The sequence below is a fragment of the Hydractinia symbiolongicarpus genome, chromosome 12 (assembly GCF_029227915.1).
Source record: "Hydractinia symbiolongicarpus strain clone_291-10 chromosome 12, HSymV2.1, whole genome shotgun sequence".
Classification (NCBI taxonomy): Eukaryota; Metazoa; Cnidaria; class Hydrozoa; order Anthoathecata; family Hydractiniidae; genus Hydractinia; species Hydractinia symbiolongicarpus.
In genome coordinates this window covers 10,058,752-10,074,542 of record NC_079886.1, presented here as the reverse complement: position 1 = coordinate 10,074,542, position 15,791 = coordinate 10,058,752, and the positions used below count along the sequence as shown (strand labels likewise).

General features: G+C 33.0%; 2 protein-coding genes across 2 annotated transcripts; one reads left to right on the top strand and one right to left on the bottom strand.

The window, feature by feature from the left end:
- Positions 1-579: 579 nt before the first annotated feature.
- On the bottom strand, positions 580-5,350 carry LOC130621755 (tRNA N(3)-methylcytidine methyltransferase METTL6-like). Its single transcript, XM_057437097.1, has 5 exons — positions 3,748-5,350; positions 3,414-3,551; positions 2,851-3,021; positions 2,619-2,760; positions 580-973 (listed from the first exon to the last, which is right to left on the bottom strand). Exons 1-5 carry the CDS (start codon positions 4,000-4,002, stop codon positions 825-827), a joined length of 855 nt encoding a protein of 284 aa, XP_057293080.1. The 5' UTR covers positions 4,003-5,350; the 3' UTR covers positions 580-824.
- Positions 5,351-8,314: 2,964 nt separating this feature from the next.
- Positions 8,315-12,404, top strand: LOC130621763 (small ubiquitin-related modifier 1-like). Its single transcript, XM_057437106.1, has 6 exons — positions 8,315-8,470; positions 10,631-10,678; positions 11,531-11,608; positions 11,683-11,754; positions 11,962-12,025; positions 12,112-12,404. Exons 1-5 carry the CDS (start codon positions 8,456-8,458, stop codon positions 12,019-12,021), a joined length of 273 nt encoding a protein of 90 aa, XP_057293089.1. The 5' UTR covers positions 8,315-8,455; the 3' UTR covers positions 12,022-12,025; positions 12,112-12,404.
- Positions 12,405-15,791: the final 3,387 nt, after the last annotated feature.

The following is a 15,791-nucleotide window of genomic DNA, read 5'->3' as shown; positions in this document are numbered from 1 at the left end:
TACACAACCAATTTTGTACAATTTGAGCAAGTTTCCATTGAAAACAAAATACAGGATTTTTTCCCAAAAATATTATGATTCTAAGTAGGGTCATCATCGTTTTATTTTCTTCTTATTATTATTTCGAATATTTACACAGGATATAACCACTTCAGTGTAGGAAACACTGTTACCAATGTGGGTCCTGTGTTCGGAATGTATACATTAAGTATACACCGGTAATACCTACCCAATTTCCCTCACATGACATGGGTTGACCCGTAGCTGTGGTAAAGGAACTTGCTAAACACGCCCGCGCTGTGGATTGAACCACAGACCCTGTGATTGCGAAGCGAACTCTATATCCACAAGGCCACGCGCCACGAATTATTTGAAACAATAGACCAATATAACAATCGACAGAGAAAAAGCGTGTGTTCATCATTTTCATGTTCAACAACATCGCGTGCCAAATTTTTTCGACACGACAGAGTTAAATTCTCATGGGTGTTATCAAAAAGCTTGTCACATAATAAAGCTTTAGAATCAGACAAATAGAAACATGTGTTCGGATTAAAAGACAAATGAAAACAAACCGAGTTCTAAAAATATCTTTTGGGAAATACGAAATAATTGTCTGTTATTATCTCACTTGCTCAAGCTGTCAATTTTTATCTCACTTGCTCAAGCAGTCAATTCTTATCTCACTTGCTTATGTTTTTTTTTTTTTTTATCTTAATCACTCACGTCGTATGTTTTAATCTCACTTGTAGTCTGTTTTTATCTTATTTGCTCATGATGCCTGCTTTTGTCTCACTTGCCCATGTTGTCTGTTTTGAACTCACTTACTCAGTGAGATCTGCTTTTTTGTACTTCCCTTGTATAAATATCCTGGGAACATCCACTTCCTCCTTTTTATTGACAGTTCTCTTATGAATGTACGTATTTTCGATGACTTTAAATCCCACGGACGAAAACAGATCTTCTGCATATTCTAAAAAAAAAGTCCAATTTCCAGATCGTGTGTATAAACTAATAACACGATCACAAATAAAGAAAAAAAAATTCTCTTGCATGAGTTCACCATGACAAATATATCTGATGAACTAGGGTCAACGATTTACAGACACGTTTTCTGTCCATATAAACTCTTCTCCATGTAACACAAACACTCTCTGTATTCAACTTCTCGCTTAACACAAATGTGCTACACCATTTGGTGTTATTTTTTATGAAAATACTCTTTTGTAGATCAATTAAAAGACAAGTTTTAACGTAAGTTAAATATATACCAACTGAAGATTCAATCTGTTAGAACGGAACTATACTTTCTTGAAAACTTGACTGTAACCGTGAATTAGGACTTTAGGGATTTAGAACTCGAGATTACTAAATCACTAGTAAATTATGTTTGTCTGGTCTAATCCTAATATTGTAGTGAATTAAGATTGTTTTTAGCTTGAAACGATTTTTCAAATATTCCTTAAGCTCAACGACAACACTATCAAATACGTCAATCGACTATCTGGGAAATATTTCCAATGCTGTTTCTCCCCCACTTTAAGAATTGATTCTCTTGCCTCAAAAGAGTCTTATATTCTTGTGAATTCGAAATTACGAATGTTGTTACAGGGGCTACACAATGGTTCGAGTAAGCTCTCCGCCATGGACGTTATTCTCGTATTTGCACATTCTGAATGACGGTGTGTAATAAATAGATCACTCGAAAGAAATCGGAACTGTAAAGACAACCTGTTTATGAACAATTAATTTAATGATGAATTTGCTACTTTTTTATTGCTATTCTCTAAAAATATAAACATTTTCTTTTAATATTCTTTTTGGCGCTAAAATGAGCTAGTCTGTAAGATTAATATTATCATATCAGTATATAATATCAGTAAATCGAAAATTTGTTTTGACGAAGTAACAATGACAACACAAGGAGCTGTGTTTGTTAAAAAATGCTATGTTACTAGTTTTTAGAAGGTAATTAATACCTTTTAAAAGGTTTTAGTTATCATTGTTGCTTAGACTGGCTCTATAAACAATAAACTTGTATGATTTTAATGCAAAATTTAGAATAGTCGGTGGCCCGTGGATCCCGTTAAAAAAAATCTCACACAATTTCTAGGTCCCTGAGTTTAAGAGAATGAATCTGATGATGAGTTACAAAAACTCGAAATATATTATTCAATAAAATTGCGTTGTTAGCCATTGAAATTTCCCGAATAGTTTTGTAGCCGCTAAATTTTTAGATTTACATTTTTATAAAACATATTCTCATGCAAAAGTTTGTAATATCTCTCCTTAAAAAATACGAATGGAAAAACAAGACAATACAAAATAAAGGCTCAGAAAAATTAAATTTTAAAAAAGATCTTAAAAGATGGTGTATGGTTCTTACACACTAGAAACTAAAGACCAAAGGTCCAGATTTCTTAGAGAATTTTCCCTGACTTTTAATTTCTTCCAACTTAAAATTTGTAAATCGTTAAAAACGTATTAGACGTAGAAATTAAATTTTTTTATATAAAATGGGACGAAATAGATAGAAACTGAACCAACTATCTTGTATGTTTCCGCAAAGGTTTAATAAATCGCCAAGAAAATAAAAATAAAAAATTTTAAAATTTTACCTAACGAGAAATAATACGCCCTAGTACCATCTTGTCTTACATAAAGGTTTTCATCAAGTTTGTGGCCGGGTTTAAACCTTAACATGGCATGGTCATACAACCCATAATCTCTGAATAATATCACACCACCTGGTTTAACGATCTAAAATAAAACATAACGTGCAAAACATATAACAATATTTGCAGAGCCAATAAAAAAATGCAATAACACAAGATAATTTATTTTTCTTACTCTTGCTATATTTTGTACGACTTGCTGCATATTGCTAGGTAAAATTGCTGACAACACAAATATCACAGTGACAAGATCTATGGAGTCTTCAGCAATGTTTTCACGCAGATCATCTTTTGTCAAGTCACATTGAAACACTGAACATCTGTCTTCATCAAACAAAGGGTTCTCCTGAACACAAAAAAGTAGATTTTAGAAAGGGGTGATTAATTTAATTTTCTGTTTTTTCTTTAATCGTTAGGATTTATGCCTTAAGAGTAAGCAGATAGAAAGAAATAAAACTTTAAAAACTTAGCACATATTAAATTGTAAGTCTTTCAAGATACTCGAAATTAAAAAGAAGGAAAGCTTTTTTATCAAATTAATTGGCTATTTCTATTTTTTCATTCACTTACCTATTTTCAAAATCATACCTTCAAAAAGTTGGACCAAGGTCACGAAAATAAATGCTTATAAAAGGCAAGGTTTTTAGATTTGCCAAAATTAGTACAGGAGAAATTTAAACCTGTTAAAGTAAACGAGGCTATTAAGAAAAAATATCTTAACTAGGTTAAAGTCCTCACCTTGACAAAATTAACAGCCCTTGGTGAAAAATCACAAGCATAAACAAATACATGCTTGTTTTCTTCAATCACAGGAAAAATGGTATTTCCACAACCGCATCCAACTTCCAGAATCTTGTATCCTTGTGTCGACAAGTTCTACAATGAAAACAAAACACTACATAGGTAAGCATAACGCACAAAATAAGAATGTAGAATAAGTAACAATACTATCACAGGGTTATTGAAAAAAAATCTTTAATGAAACTTCTTTTTTTCAGTTCTAGTCCTTACATAATGAAAACTGTGTTGATAAGCATGTACAAGTAGAAAAATTATACTAAAAGTTGAGTACTTCACTTGTTAATTCGGGAAATTCGCGATGGGTCCAATGTCTGTCTTTAAAGAATTTTGTTGAATTCCTTTTGTAAAATAAATCCCAATTCTTTTGTGCTTCCAGTTCCAACTTGTTTTGTTTAAATGGTGAAACCAAAACTTTGTCCTCTTTCAGCCTGATTTTTTCCTTGTCTGACAGGGATTTTGGGTACGACAAACTTGACTGTGCAACAGGATAGGTAGCAGTCAAACCTTGCTTTTCTAAAGTATTCATAATTTTTGATAGGTCCCTATTATTAAATTTGAATGTGTATTCAGGAGAGAACTTGGGAGAGGGTGATATACAGTCAATTTAAATTGGCAATTAAATGATAAAAAAGATTGTGTAATAAGAAAATATTGTCAAACTTTTAACTTTAATCTTTCTATAAGTTGGACTCATTTTCTTGTGATATTATACAAAAAGAGCTTTTATGAATGCTCATACATTACCCCTAACATTTATCAAAGTTTTTATCAATTCAAACTGGACCATATACACTTCATTAATTTAAATTGAAATGGATAAAGAAATTTTATGGATTTAAATTGATCATACATCACTTCTTTAAGAACAGTTAAGTAAATTATATTAGAAAATTAAAGGGTTCATACAGCAGATTCAAAAATAAATTTTCTTGAGTCTGGTTTAAATGTATGTTTGCCCAGAGACTAATCTGATGACCACAAGGACAATATACACACTTCAAAGGAAAATCAAAACACCTGTGGAATGACTAAATCAGGTAAAAAGAACTAGCATTTCTAAGGTTTGTACAGTAGCATTAATAACCATCAATGATTTTCTTACTAGAGAGATCAAATATTTGTATATAAACACAACATTACATGCATTAAATTTAATTCTAACCAAGTCTTAATATTGGGGTCATATAATTAATTTAACCACTACCATTGTCAGCTTTCTTTTGTGGTAAAAAGCAAGCTTGTGCATTAAATAATTGAATAATATTGTGGCAGTGCTTATGTGAGCCTGCATTCATTAGGGGCAGATTTAGGACTTTTTTGACTGGAGTAAAATAGCTTTGAAGGGGCTTAATTGCTTGTCAGGGCGATCACAAACAACTAGGCAACTTTACTTTTTTTGCACAACTTTGAACACGAATTACAAACATCAAATTTTCTTGTATTTTATTCAAATTAAGTATTACAGTTATATCTTAAATATTACATAAAATCTTGGACGGAATAAGTTTCTTCAGCGATGGGGTATAGCAGATGCATATTGATACCACTGTACTCAAGCTTTGTCATTGCAGTTAAAAAATAAGAACACACTTCTGAATGTAACCAGGAAGCATTTGCAGCATTTTCTGTACAGAAATGCAAAATCCAAGAATGAAAAATAACAAGCATTGTTTATCAAATTAGTCAAAGTTAATTTTGCTACTGCATTGTTTTTGAAAATAATCAATTTGATTTCATGAAAATTTAAACCAATCAGGATATTTTAAAATCATATCAAACTTTTTAATCGACATGTTAGGCAAAGAAAACTAAAGTCAATTTTAATTGAAAACTAAAATCACTAAAATCTATAAAACCAACAAAAACAAATAAATTACTTAGCCCGTTCAGTATGAAAGATGTAAATAAAACTTAACGAAAATTTTAGGCCTTATAATGTCAAAATTTTACAACTTTGTGCTAACAAAATGTAAGAAATTTTGTGGACAGTAGTTCGAAAGATAAAGTTAAAAATTAGCTAAGCAAGAATTATAGCAACCTGAAATTACATTTAGCTAAATTTGCCACAATGTATATCTTTTTATTTTTCTTTAATTGTCTCTTACTTCATTATTAGCTCTACTAACATCTAGCTAGATGCACTTTGGAATGTCCAACAAAAAAATCTGACTTATGATGTAAAAAACCATATAAAAATATTGCAAAATAATGTAAAGAAACGTATACCAATCAAGTTTAAAAATTTGCTACGACAATTAACAAGTTTACACTTCTCTTTAATGGACTGGAGGCATCAAAAGTTGCTTCTTTTCGAAGTTTACGCGATTTCCACCTGCATGTTAGTCCTGGATAGTTCTGCTGTATAGTTTGCATTTAACACCAGTTACCTACACCAGAGAAATTCTTGCCCAGCCAAATGGGCAGGTTACACCAGTGGAACAGGCACCCACACAGAAAATAAAATATTTTGCAGGATGAAAGGGCACCGATTTGTATTTTCTGATAGAAACAAGGCTGTCCTAGTTTTTTTAGATGTGATTTTAAATCTTATAATGAAAACAGCTATCACCATTTAGCATTTTTAGCAAGGCAAAGTAACCATAAATTATTTAAAATAAATTATAGGGCCTATCAAGAAAAACGTACCCATATGATAAATCGCCTGCCCCAAGATTCAATAATTTGATTTGTGCGAGCGTTCCCACAAAAAAAAAATTACAAAAAAAAATCTAAAAAGTGAAGCAACAAAATATCTTTAACAGGCATATTGAAGAAGATATATAATGCGTGTAAGTCATATTGAACTATCTGAGTTCATCACTAAGATATTGCCGCACGTAGTGGATTCGTCTGCAGCTCCCAGTTCTGGGGACCGCCGATTGAATCCCGCTCACTGCTTGGCAGTATGTTAGTGATGAACAAAGTAGTTCTTCTTCAATATGACTTACATGCATTATACTTGCCCGTCATGATCAGAGGTCTGATCGGGTTGAAGCATTCTCCGTTGAGAATGAAATATGGATGTGCTATGATAAATATTCACCTATATATATATATATATCTTTAACAGGGTTGCTGTTTTTCGGTATGGAAAACAAGGGTGGTATAAATTCCACCAATGCTCACGACCAGGAATTTTAGCCCAGACATCAAAAAGTTGTAAGTCAAGTCATTACTTAAACTTAGTGACTACTTGTTATTCCAAGCCAACCTGTTACACTAATTCACCTACTATCACAATAATCTACCATTTGTAAAATACACATGGGAAGTAAAGTGACTGTTATTAATAGAGAATAAAATCCTTAGTTCTTGGATTAAATTAAATCAAGTTATCAAAAAGAAAACATGTTCTAACACCCACATGTTTGTTTTTCATATCAAATAAAATGCACTACGCATATTGTTTTTTGAAGTTAGTTCACGAAAACTTTCTTGGTTTTCGAAATTTCATAACATACATTTTTTTTCATCATGCAGAATTTTTAAAATTTCTCTTTTTACGCTTGTTGAAATTTTGTTAAGCAGATACAAACTGAGTTTAACGGCATTAATAACAGTTAGCAAAAATTAAGTTGCTATTACCTAGGGTAACTTGTTAATGCTTAAGAATGATTTAATATCCTTGATAGTGGCAAAGTAGGATCACTGCTCATAGAGCTTGCTCTGTGAACGTTCCTATTAGGCTTTGTCAATAAATTAAATTAAAAATAAATGGTACAATTTTGTCAACAGTGGTACAATTTCGCCGGCTAGGTTTTGGATTGGGAAATATTGTGTTTTATCTAATAAGGATCCACAGAAGAAGAGTACATTATTGAAAGGGAGTATAAATGCCTTACAGTGCAGTGGCGTGAATGGTATTTATTTTGGAGTGGTGAATTTTGTAGCTATAGTGGTCAATGACAGAGGGGGGAAGGGAGGGGTCAAGTATGAATCGGCCAATGTCAATAAAAAAGAAGAAAATATTTTGTTGAATGCTCCTACTACTAAGGAGTTAGCTAAAAGTGGCAGTGCCAGCAGTGTTAAGAGTGTACGAAGAGAAGTATCAAAATACTGAAGAGAAGTGTTGTTTGATCATCACAGATAAAGTCCATGGTAAGGAAGGAGTATCATCAAGATATCGTAAACGAAAACGTAATTACTAGCACTCTTCGACGACCATAGAAGTCCTTTTTGTGTCTTCCTTCGCCTCCTTCTTGTTTTCTTCTTCTTTTAATACGTGTCTCGATTGTTTTGCCTTGATATTCTTTCGCTTTCGGATGAACCAAATTAACTTTCACACTGACTGAACACTTGTTTAATTTTTTATATTGTTATGTTCTAATTCTGGTTTCAATGTACAGATTCTTGCATCAGGCAATGGAGAAAAAAAATTAATTCCTATTTTTAAACTTACAGATCAATAAATTCTGTATTTACTTCATACTTTAATGGTACATATTGTTTATCTCTTTCTGTTGAATTTGTCTACTTAAAAAAGAAAGCTAGTACCTAGATCCCTGAAATAAAAACCGCACTATTTAAAAATTCCGCGCATTCGGGGGGTTAATTTATCATCCGTCCTAAACTTCTGACTTTATATCTCAAAGTCAGAGAGGGTAATTACAACAAATATTCAATTTTAATATGAAGATTTATAATGTCTCAAATATTATACAAAAGTAGAATTACCTGCCCTAAAGGTTATTTTACTATGTAGAGAAATACAAATAAGCTTGTTCCCCAAAATGTACTTTTGATGACGTATTTTCTCACAACGGTACAAAGTAGCGAAAAATGATCTTTATTTATTTGCATATTAAAGGTTCTTTTGTTTAACAGCGTTCGATCCTTTATTCGAACTAGAACATCAAGACTGTATTCTAACCATGCTTCGAAGTTTTTTGAAGGTGCCCCTTTGCAAGCTTTGCTCACTAAAATTTCCTCAGAAGACACGAAGGTTTCACGCTGGTTCCACAAGAATAAAAATTTAAATAATGGGTGACGCTGCGGTATGTTTCTTTGTTATCTTTTTATATAATGTCCAAATGATGTTTTTACGAATTTAAAGTCATTCAAGACGCACATGACGCAAAAAGGAACTACTCTAGGCATAGATAAACTTTGTGAAACCTCTCGCAGGCAAAAATAAATGCCTACGTTAGTTAGATACGATACATACGTATTTTAGACTGTACAGCATTTTGGGTTTTCTCTATAATGTTCCACATTTTGAGTTTCTTTATAATAACGGCCAACACGTTCACGTAAAAAGTAATTTGTCTAAAAGATATGTCTGTCTTACATGTAGCTAGCCAGCTATTTTTCCAATCTACTAGAAAAACTTTTTTTCATGTTTTGCAAATATTTCAGAAAAAAAGCAAGGGGTGAAATTAAGTGTATTAAAAAAAATTACTCTGGCTAGATATATTTTTACGCAAAATCTGCTAGCTAAAAAATGATGAGGGTGCCGATAAGCCGCATACGCCGTAAAAAGTGCGGGTGTTTTCGGGCGAGTTCAGCGTTTTAAAAAAAATTCAGGTATTTGCCCGAAAAAACCCGCATAATCCCGAAAAAAAAAATTCACCATAAATGACTCTCAAAGAATTATTTAAAAGTATAAAAATTAAAATGAACTAACTATATGGTAGCTAAGTTCTTGAAAGAACTGTTTTTTATGGTTTTTGATAAGATTTACTTAATAAATAACTTATATATAAACTTTATTACCTCCTTTCTCTTTAAGCGCGTTCTTTCAACTGTCGTTGCTATGTTTATGTTACAAGGTGTTGCATTTCGGGAATGTTCCGGGTGTGTTCAGGAAAGTGCGGGCGGTTTCGGCAGACAACCGTCAATTTAATTTGAAAAGTCGAACTCACCCTTATATATGCAGGCGTTTGCGGCTTATCAGCACCTTCTTAAAAAATAAAGAAAATATTAAAAACAAATTCTTACTGAAGGTGGTTATCTTGAAGTTAATAGGACTGCAAAATGTATCTGAGCATACACAGTTTAATTTGTTTTCATTTTTCTTAAAAAATTCGCTTCGTCAAAAAGTAGAAACATTCCCTTATTACTTTAACCAATTAGAACGCAATATCAGTGCTAATTCTGGGGAATAAACTGGAAAGAATTCAATTACTCTGTTTATTCGCCACATGTTATTTGTTTCAAGTTAAAGTAAAAAAGACATTTCCGTTTAATTCGCCAGCGAATTTGCCTTTTACCATTCACTCCAATGAAATCCCCCTTAGGGCTGACATCCATACTCGTGTTGCTATGCATTATATCAGCAAATATCACGTGATACTTTAAAACCAATTAAAAGTTTGTATTTTTTAGCCATTATAATTTGAGGCAAAACATGCTGTTCATGCGTCAACTCTTCATCACTAGAGGCTAAATTTTTTTATGAAATATTTGTTTTGTAACTTCAAACCTGACATATTGTGTAGTTGTTTGGGGGATGAATGTTTAATGTGTTGACGTTATAACCAAAGCGAAATGATATGTTACATAGAATTTATGACTGGGTGCGTTATCGTGAGTAGTAGAGGACATTAATACTGACAAACCCTGTCCAACCAAAGTCTACCCCATGCTTATGCTCTATTAGTTCCAAGGCAGTGGGTCCTCTTCAGAGCAATGAATAGTGAGCGTGATAAAGAGGAATTGTGATGGAAATCTAAATACTACATAGTGATTTATGACCTTAAAATGAGCAACATTGACTTTGGGGAAGGAGTTAACCTAAACGATGTCATTTTTGCAAATGTGGGTATGGAAGGCACCCCTAAGCATATCATCTCCAATATATCCTTAGGAAGTAGCCTGTGTAGCACGAAATCTCTAAGCAACAAAAAGTAAATGCAATATATTATTACGAACTGGATTTTTGGCAGGCTGGCGACTAGTGTGTAATATTTTCTATCATTTTAGCTACTCTAACTCAACAAAAATTAATGACCAACACCAAGTGCAGATGAATTTCAATAATTTCACAAAGTTATGTCTGCTGTCCCTGTGCAATCTGTGCTTTCTACATTAAAAATATGTCAATGTGAATCCTGATTTTCGGGTTTAATATCAAGAAATAATTTTTCTTTAGGCTATTTAAATAGAATAAGTACTTTTCTAGTATTATTTTGCCCATATTACATTTAATGTTTTAGGAAACTAAAACCGAAGAAAATCACATCAACTTGAAAGTTATTGGTGGGGTATGTCTAATTTTATTTGTTTGTTGTTCTTTTTGGGGGCGGGGCTGGCAGAGGAGGGGCTTACAAACTGAAAATTATATACCTAAGTTTAAGTTAAAGACATTTCATCCATCTATTACTAATGGTTTGGCACTGAGCCTGGGAATTGTGGAATCCCTTCAAAAAAATAAAATACTATTAACATCTCATTGGTGCACCACTGAAGGATCACATGACTATAGTTATTAACCGTAATTCATGGTTACCAACTATGAAGGGGTCGTGTTGATGTTTACTCAGTCTACGTAATTCTTTATCTGGGTCAGAAGTTGGTAGATTAGTTGGGATATACAGATTGACTTTGAATAGGCTTTCGTTATTTAATTTTTTAAAATAGAGCAACAAAAATGATTATTATTCTGCAGTATGTTTCGTACGAAAGTTTAATCGCCTGTATTTTTAAAGTACCGATCTTGCAATTCTCAGGTTTGAAAACGTTATTTGAACCTCTTTGTATATCTTTTTTAGAAAAAGATATATGTAAAAGATAAAATCTGTAATAATAACTGAATATAAATAATGATATATAGATCCATCATTACCATTGTCATTATTAGTCGCTGTTCAACTTTCCATAATCTCTTAAAATCTCTTAAAATTTCATTTTTAACTCTGTGAGCACCTTGTGGTTGCATCCATTCCTGTTCAATCCTTATTTTGAACATGCCTGGTGAATGGCTTTCAATATCTGCTTGTCATACTTTCTCACATTACAACCAATATAATGAAGTTTACTGGAAAAGTTGAAGCTGGCATTTTCTGGTATACAAAATGGTAGCATTGTTCTTATGTTTATTGTGGTTTTTTCTACAGGATAACTCTGAGGTTCATTTCAAAATAAAGAAAACAACACAATTAAAAAAATTAAAACAAGCTTATGCTGATCGACAAGTAAGTTCTGGTTTAACAGTATGGGTAACTAAGGGACCAGTATCAAGTTATTAATTTTTTGTTTGTTTTTTTAGGGAGTAGCTTTAAATTCTCTTCGTTTTTTATTTGATGGCCAAAGAATAGCAGATGATATGTCACCTAAACAGGTATATTTTTTAGCTTGTCTGCTGAAGAACCAATACCGATAAAAATGAATTTGGACAAATTTCGCTATATAACTTGACCACACACAGGCAGCATCTTTTTATCATTATGATCTGTTGTGACAAATATTCTTAGAAGAACAAATATTTAAAAAATGTTCAGGCAGGAAAGGTAAGTAATTATTTTTCTATATTTTTTTAAAATTTCAGCTTGAAATGGAAGAAGGTGATTGCATAGAAGTGTACCAAGAACAAACAGGTGGCAGGTAACAGGGTAGGTTTTTGTATATCATATTTTCTTAACATTTTGTTGTTCTTTAAACAATGAAAAGCATTAAGCATAAAAATGTTTCTTTTTAGATGCAGTTGTCATGCTGAGTAAGTACTCATAATACGAGAAACAAGTCCTGACTGTAAATTTTCCTGCTATTGCAACACAAGCGAAAAGCGACTATTGGAATTTTCGTGATTTTAATTTGAACTTGTACATAATGCAACAACGCTTCTTTTGTATATATATATACATATCGTTTCTGTGTTGGTATAGCGTACAAATCGAGGCTCGTTTATTTATTCGGTCACTACAATAGTCACAACGTTTTTTTCATCTTGTTCATCGTGTTGTGGCAATAATTATATTTTGTTTTTATTAATGGTTGTTCTTTTTCTCCAGCTGTCTTTTTGTGGCAACAGTCAGGATTTTTCTGTAGTTCGTTTTAAACGCTTAGTTGTCATTTTGTAGTTGTTGTACGTTGTGGATACGGTATACCCTTTGAGCATGACGTCCAGCGATAGCAAATCAAAAATTTCTAAAGACCCATCGAATTGTAGAAATTACAGTTTTCAGCTTGAGCGAATTCAGTGTTCATAAAAATCACTAGAACATGTTGTTTAACAAATTTTTCCTGTAGTTCCGACTAGTTTTAGAAATTTTGTATTATAGAAGCAAAATTCTTAACAAATTTTAATTAAAACATTTTGTAGCGAAATTTTTGCAGTTCACGACTGACCTTTCTTTTTGCGGAAACAAATATTCCTTATTTTGACATTACGACACAACGTCAATAAATTAGGTTGACGTCAATGTTAGTGAACTTATTGCAGTGTGCTTTTAAGTTTAGAACAGGTCTAAAGCCGAATTTCCACTAGGCGTTCCAGAACGCGATGAGCGTGGTGGCTATTGTTTTTTCAGTCCCAAACCCGCCAAAAGCGGTCCGCTCAGCGCGGTTTCAAAAGTCGACTCTACTTCGACTTTTACGCGCGTTTTCAAAGCGCTATCCAATTAAACTGCTCCAAGGCCACGTAATATAAACAACTTTTTGCGAGAGCCATCAAAAACATCACCTGCGATTAGATATATCATTGTACAAGGCCTTTCATTTGCACTTATCGGCTCTCTCATCTTTGTTTCGCTTTTCGTGATTAAGGGAGCAACCCAAGATAAAAGAGTTTCAAGTTTAGTGGGTGAAAAAAAAGTTGACTGTCATACAATTTCATATCTTGAACGAGAAGATTGAATTCTCCTTTTATTTTTCCTTCTTGATACAGCCGTCTTATCTAAAACCGTTTTGCATACTTTTTGTTTTGTTTTCTTTTTTTTCATTCAGCAACAACAATAGTTTTCTCGTTTAAAAGTTTACAAGTGGAAAAAAAAAAACATTCGAAGCGGATTTATAAGCGGCTATTGTTTTAAAACAATAGCCGCCTACGCTCAGCGCGTTTTAGACCGCCTAGTGGAAAATCGCCTTAAATAACTTCGAAACGCACTGACGTCATCTCCTGCGTTAGTAACTAGGGACAAAATTGCAAAAGCTGAGTAAATCTATCCGTTTTGAAACAGACGGGACAACGGGTAAATACATTTCCTTAAAAAAATTTTATCGTGGAGAAAATTTAAATGTTCTTTTCTGTTGTTTTGCCTAACCGTATCCGTCCAGGGTATTTTTGAACATATTGTCCAAATTGAATAAAACTTGGCACATTTAAGTACGTCATGAAAGAAAAAAATTGTCAGCAATAATTTTTTGCTTATATCAGCACTTTTTCTCTGACGTCATCGAAAGCTTGAAATTTGTATACCACTATCTGCTTAAAATTCAATTACTTACGTTCTAGAGCGAATTGTTCCATTCCGCTAAATAGTTTCTGACAGCCAAATGAAAGTTATTTAACATAATTTCCGGTTTTTACATAGTTCGCCTAAATAGAGAATAAAAATTGCCCGAAAATCTGTTTTTTTTCCTAAGAAGATTCCCCTCGACGAAATAAAGTTTTCTTATTAGTGATCTAAGATTTTGGAAACGGCTTAAAATAACTGACTTTATTTCCCGCTTGAGTCACGTTAACTAGGGCCACCCGAAACTAAATTGAGTGAATTCTCTTAAACCTGAGTTAACCCACCCGTTTTGGAACAGCAGACGGGTTGATAAGATAAGATATATTTCGCCGTTAAAATAAGAATAAAAGTAAAATGCTACTAAAAGTTAGAAACTCATTGGCTGGAGCTAATAGAAGACACAAATCGTCTATCATCAAGCCCCTTTTATTATTAATAGTAGTGATATTTACAGGTCATGTATTTTGTTAAAAATGTAAAGTCAAACAACGTCATCGTCAGTTACAAGGAGGGTGTTCTTTACAACTCTTTTGAATTATCCTATACTAATCACTGTAATCCGCACGGAGGGAAAAAAGTTTCTTTCCCTTGAGTGGACAATTCTGAATGGCGGCGGCGACTTAATATTAATTTTTAGGCCTCTGCGATAGAGATCTCTGTCAAATTACATTTTATTATAGTAGGGTAGGCCTTAGCCCATTTGGATAATCAAAATTGCTTTGTTCGATCGCATGCCTTTCTCTTGCATGGCAGCAACATTTTGACTTTCAAATTGGCTAAGACGCTATTTAAATTCTAAAGTTTTACTCCTCAGTGCAAAAAACTAGCATTTTCAAAGCTAACCTGAAAAAAGGAAGGGAAAACAAGAAAGGCATGTACAGGATTTCGTCGGCTCTATCCTTTAGCTTGTATCCTGTATGACAAGATTTGGCCTTGTGAAAAAAATCGTAACCAACACAATTATCGGACGAGCGTTTTATTCTTAGTTAACCTTTGAAAGTTTTACTAAGTAATGCACATATTAAGTAGAATTTAAGGACCATATGTACACAGTTGCAGAATTTCTTGATACAAATCATCTGGTGGTGTAACTTCACGATAGTAAATAAATCCGTTATTACTAATTGTCGTGGCGTCAACTATCTTTCTCATACTGGAATGATTTTGTAATCTATTGACGTCATTGAGATCACGTGCAAAACGTCTGCAGGATTGGTTTATTCCCAACTATTTATTTTCATCAGTCTCGTCCGCGGAGCTTCTATTTTAGATTTCTGATGTACGCGCTGGCGTGAATAAGGAGATAAATATGTCAATATGTGAATTAGGAGATGAATATGTCATTGAAGGTTCTCTAAGAAACAGCTTAGTTAAGATCTCCATCGTTGATTTTACTTTTAACAGTATTTTTTCAAAAATAGATACATCATTATACATTATAGATACAAACCAAGCCAGGTAACCCAGGGTCTTATGGCCCCTAAGCCGTTGTTACGGAGTGGCCAACAAACAAATAACGCCGCTATCAACTTTATCAACAAAGCAAAATGCCCTGGGAACGAGGTTGTAAGCTAGGGTCATATAATTTATAACTGTTAAATCAAACGTTTAGTTTTATTAGGAATCAAGACAATACGAGGGATTGTATTTGTTTAAAATGCTATACTAAATAGACTTAAAATGGTAACTAATACCTCCGAAAAGATTATAAAGTCATTGTTATTGCCTCGACTACCTTTATATGCGATAATTTTGTGTGCTTCTGTGCAGAATTTAGCTAGGCTAGCTAGGCCAAAAAAGTTTCTTTTACCAGAATTTTTTTTAAAAATTTTAAGTTACATGCATGACAGAGGATGCAACGACATCTTCGTGTGCAAAATAACAAGAATAACTAACCAATCATATTGCTTAGTATTTTTTTCTC

Bases quoted from the DNA above. Each gene is read 5' to 3' on its own strand.
- LOC130621755 (XM_057437097.1), bottom strand. From the start codon at position 4,002: ATGAATACTTTAGAAAAGCAAGGTTTGACTGCTACCTATCCTGTTGCA. The intron at 3,552-3,747 runs GTACTCAACTTT...TTTTCATTGTAG, and splicing joins TTCCCGAATTAACAAGTGAA to AACTTGTCGACACAAGGATA. The intron at 2,761-2,850 runs GTAAGAAAAATA...GTTTTATTTTAG, and splicing joins TCGTACAAAATATAGCAAGA to ATCGTTAAACCAGGTGGTGT.
- LOC130621763 (XM_057437106.1), top strand. The intron at 11,609-11,682 runs GTAAGTTCTGGT...TTGTTTTTTTAG, and splicing joins AAGCTTATGCTGATCGACAA to GGAGTAGCTTTAAATTCTCT. The intron at 11,755-11,961 runs GTATATTTTTTA...TTAAAATTTCAG, and splicing joins ATGATATGTCACCTAAACAG to CTTGAAATGGAAGAAGGTGA.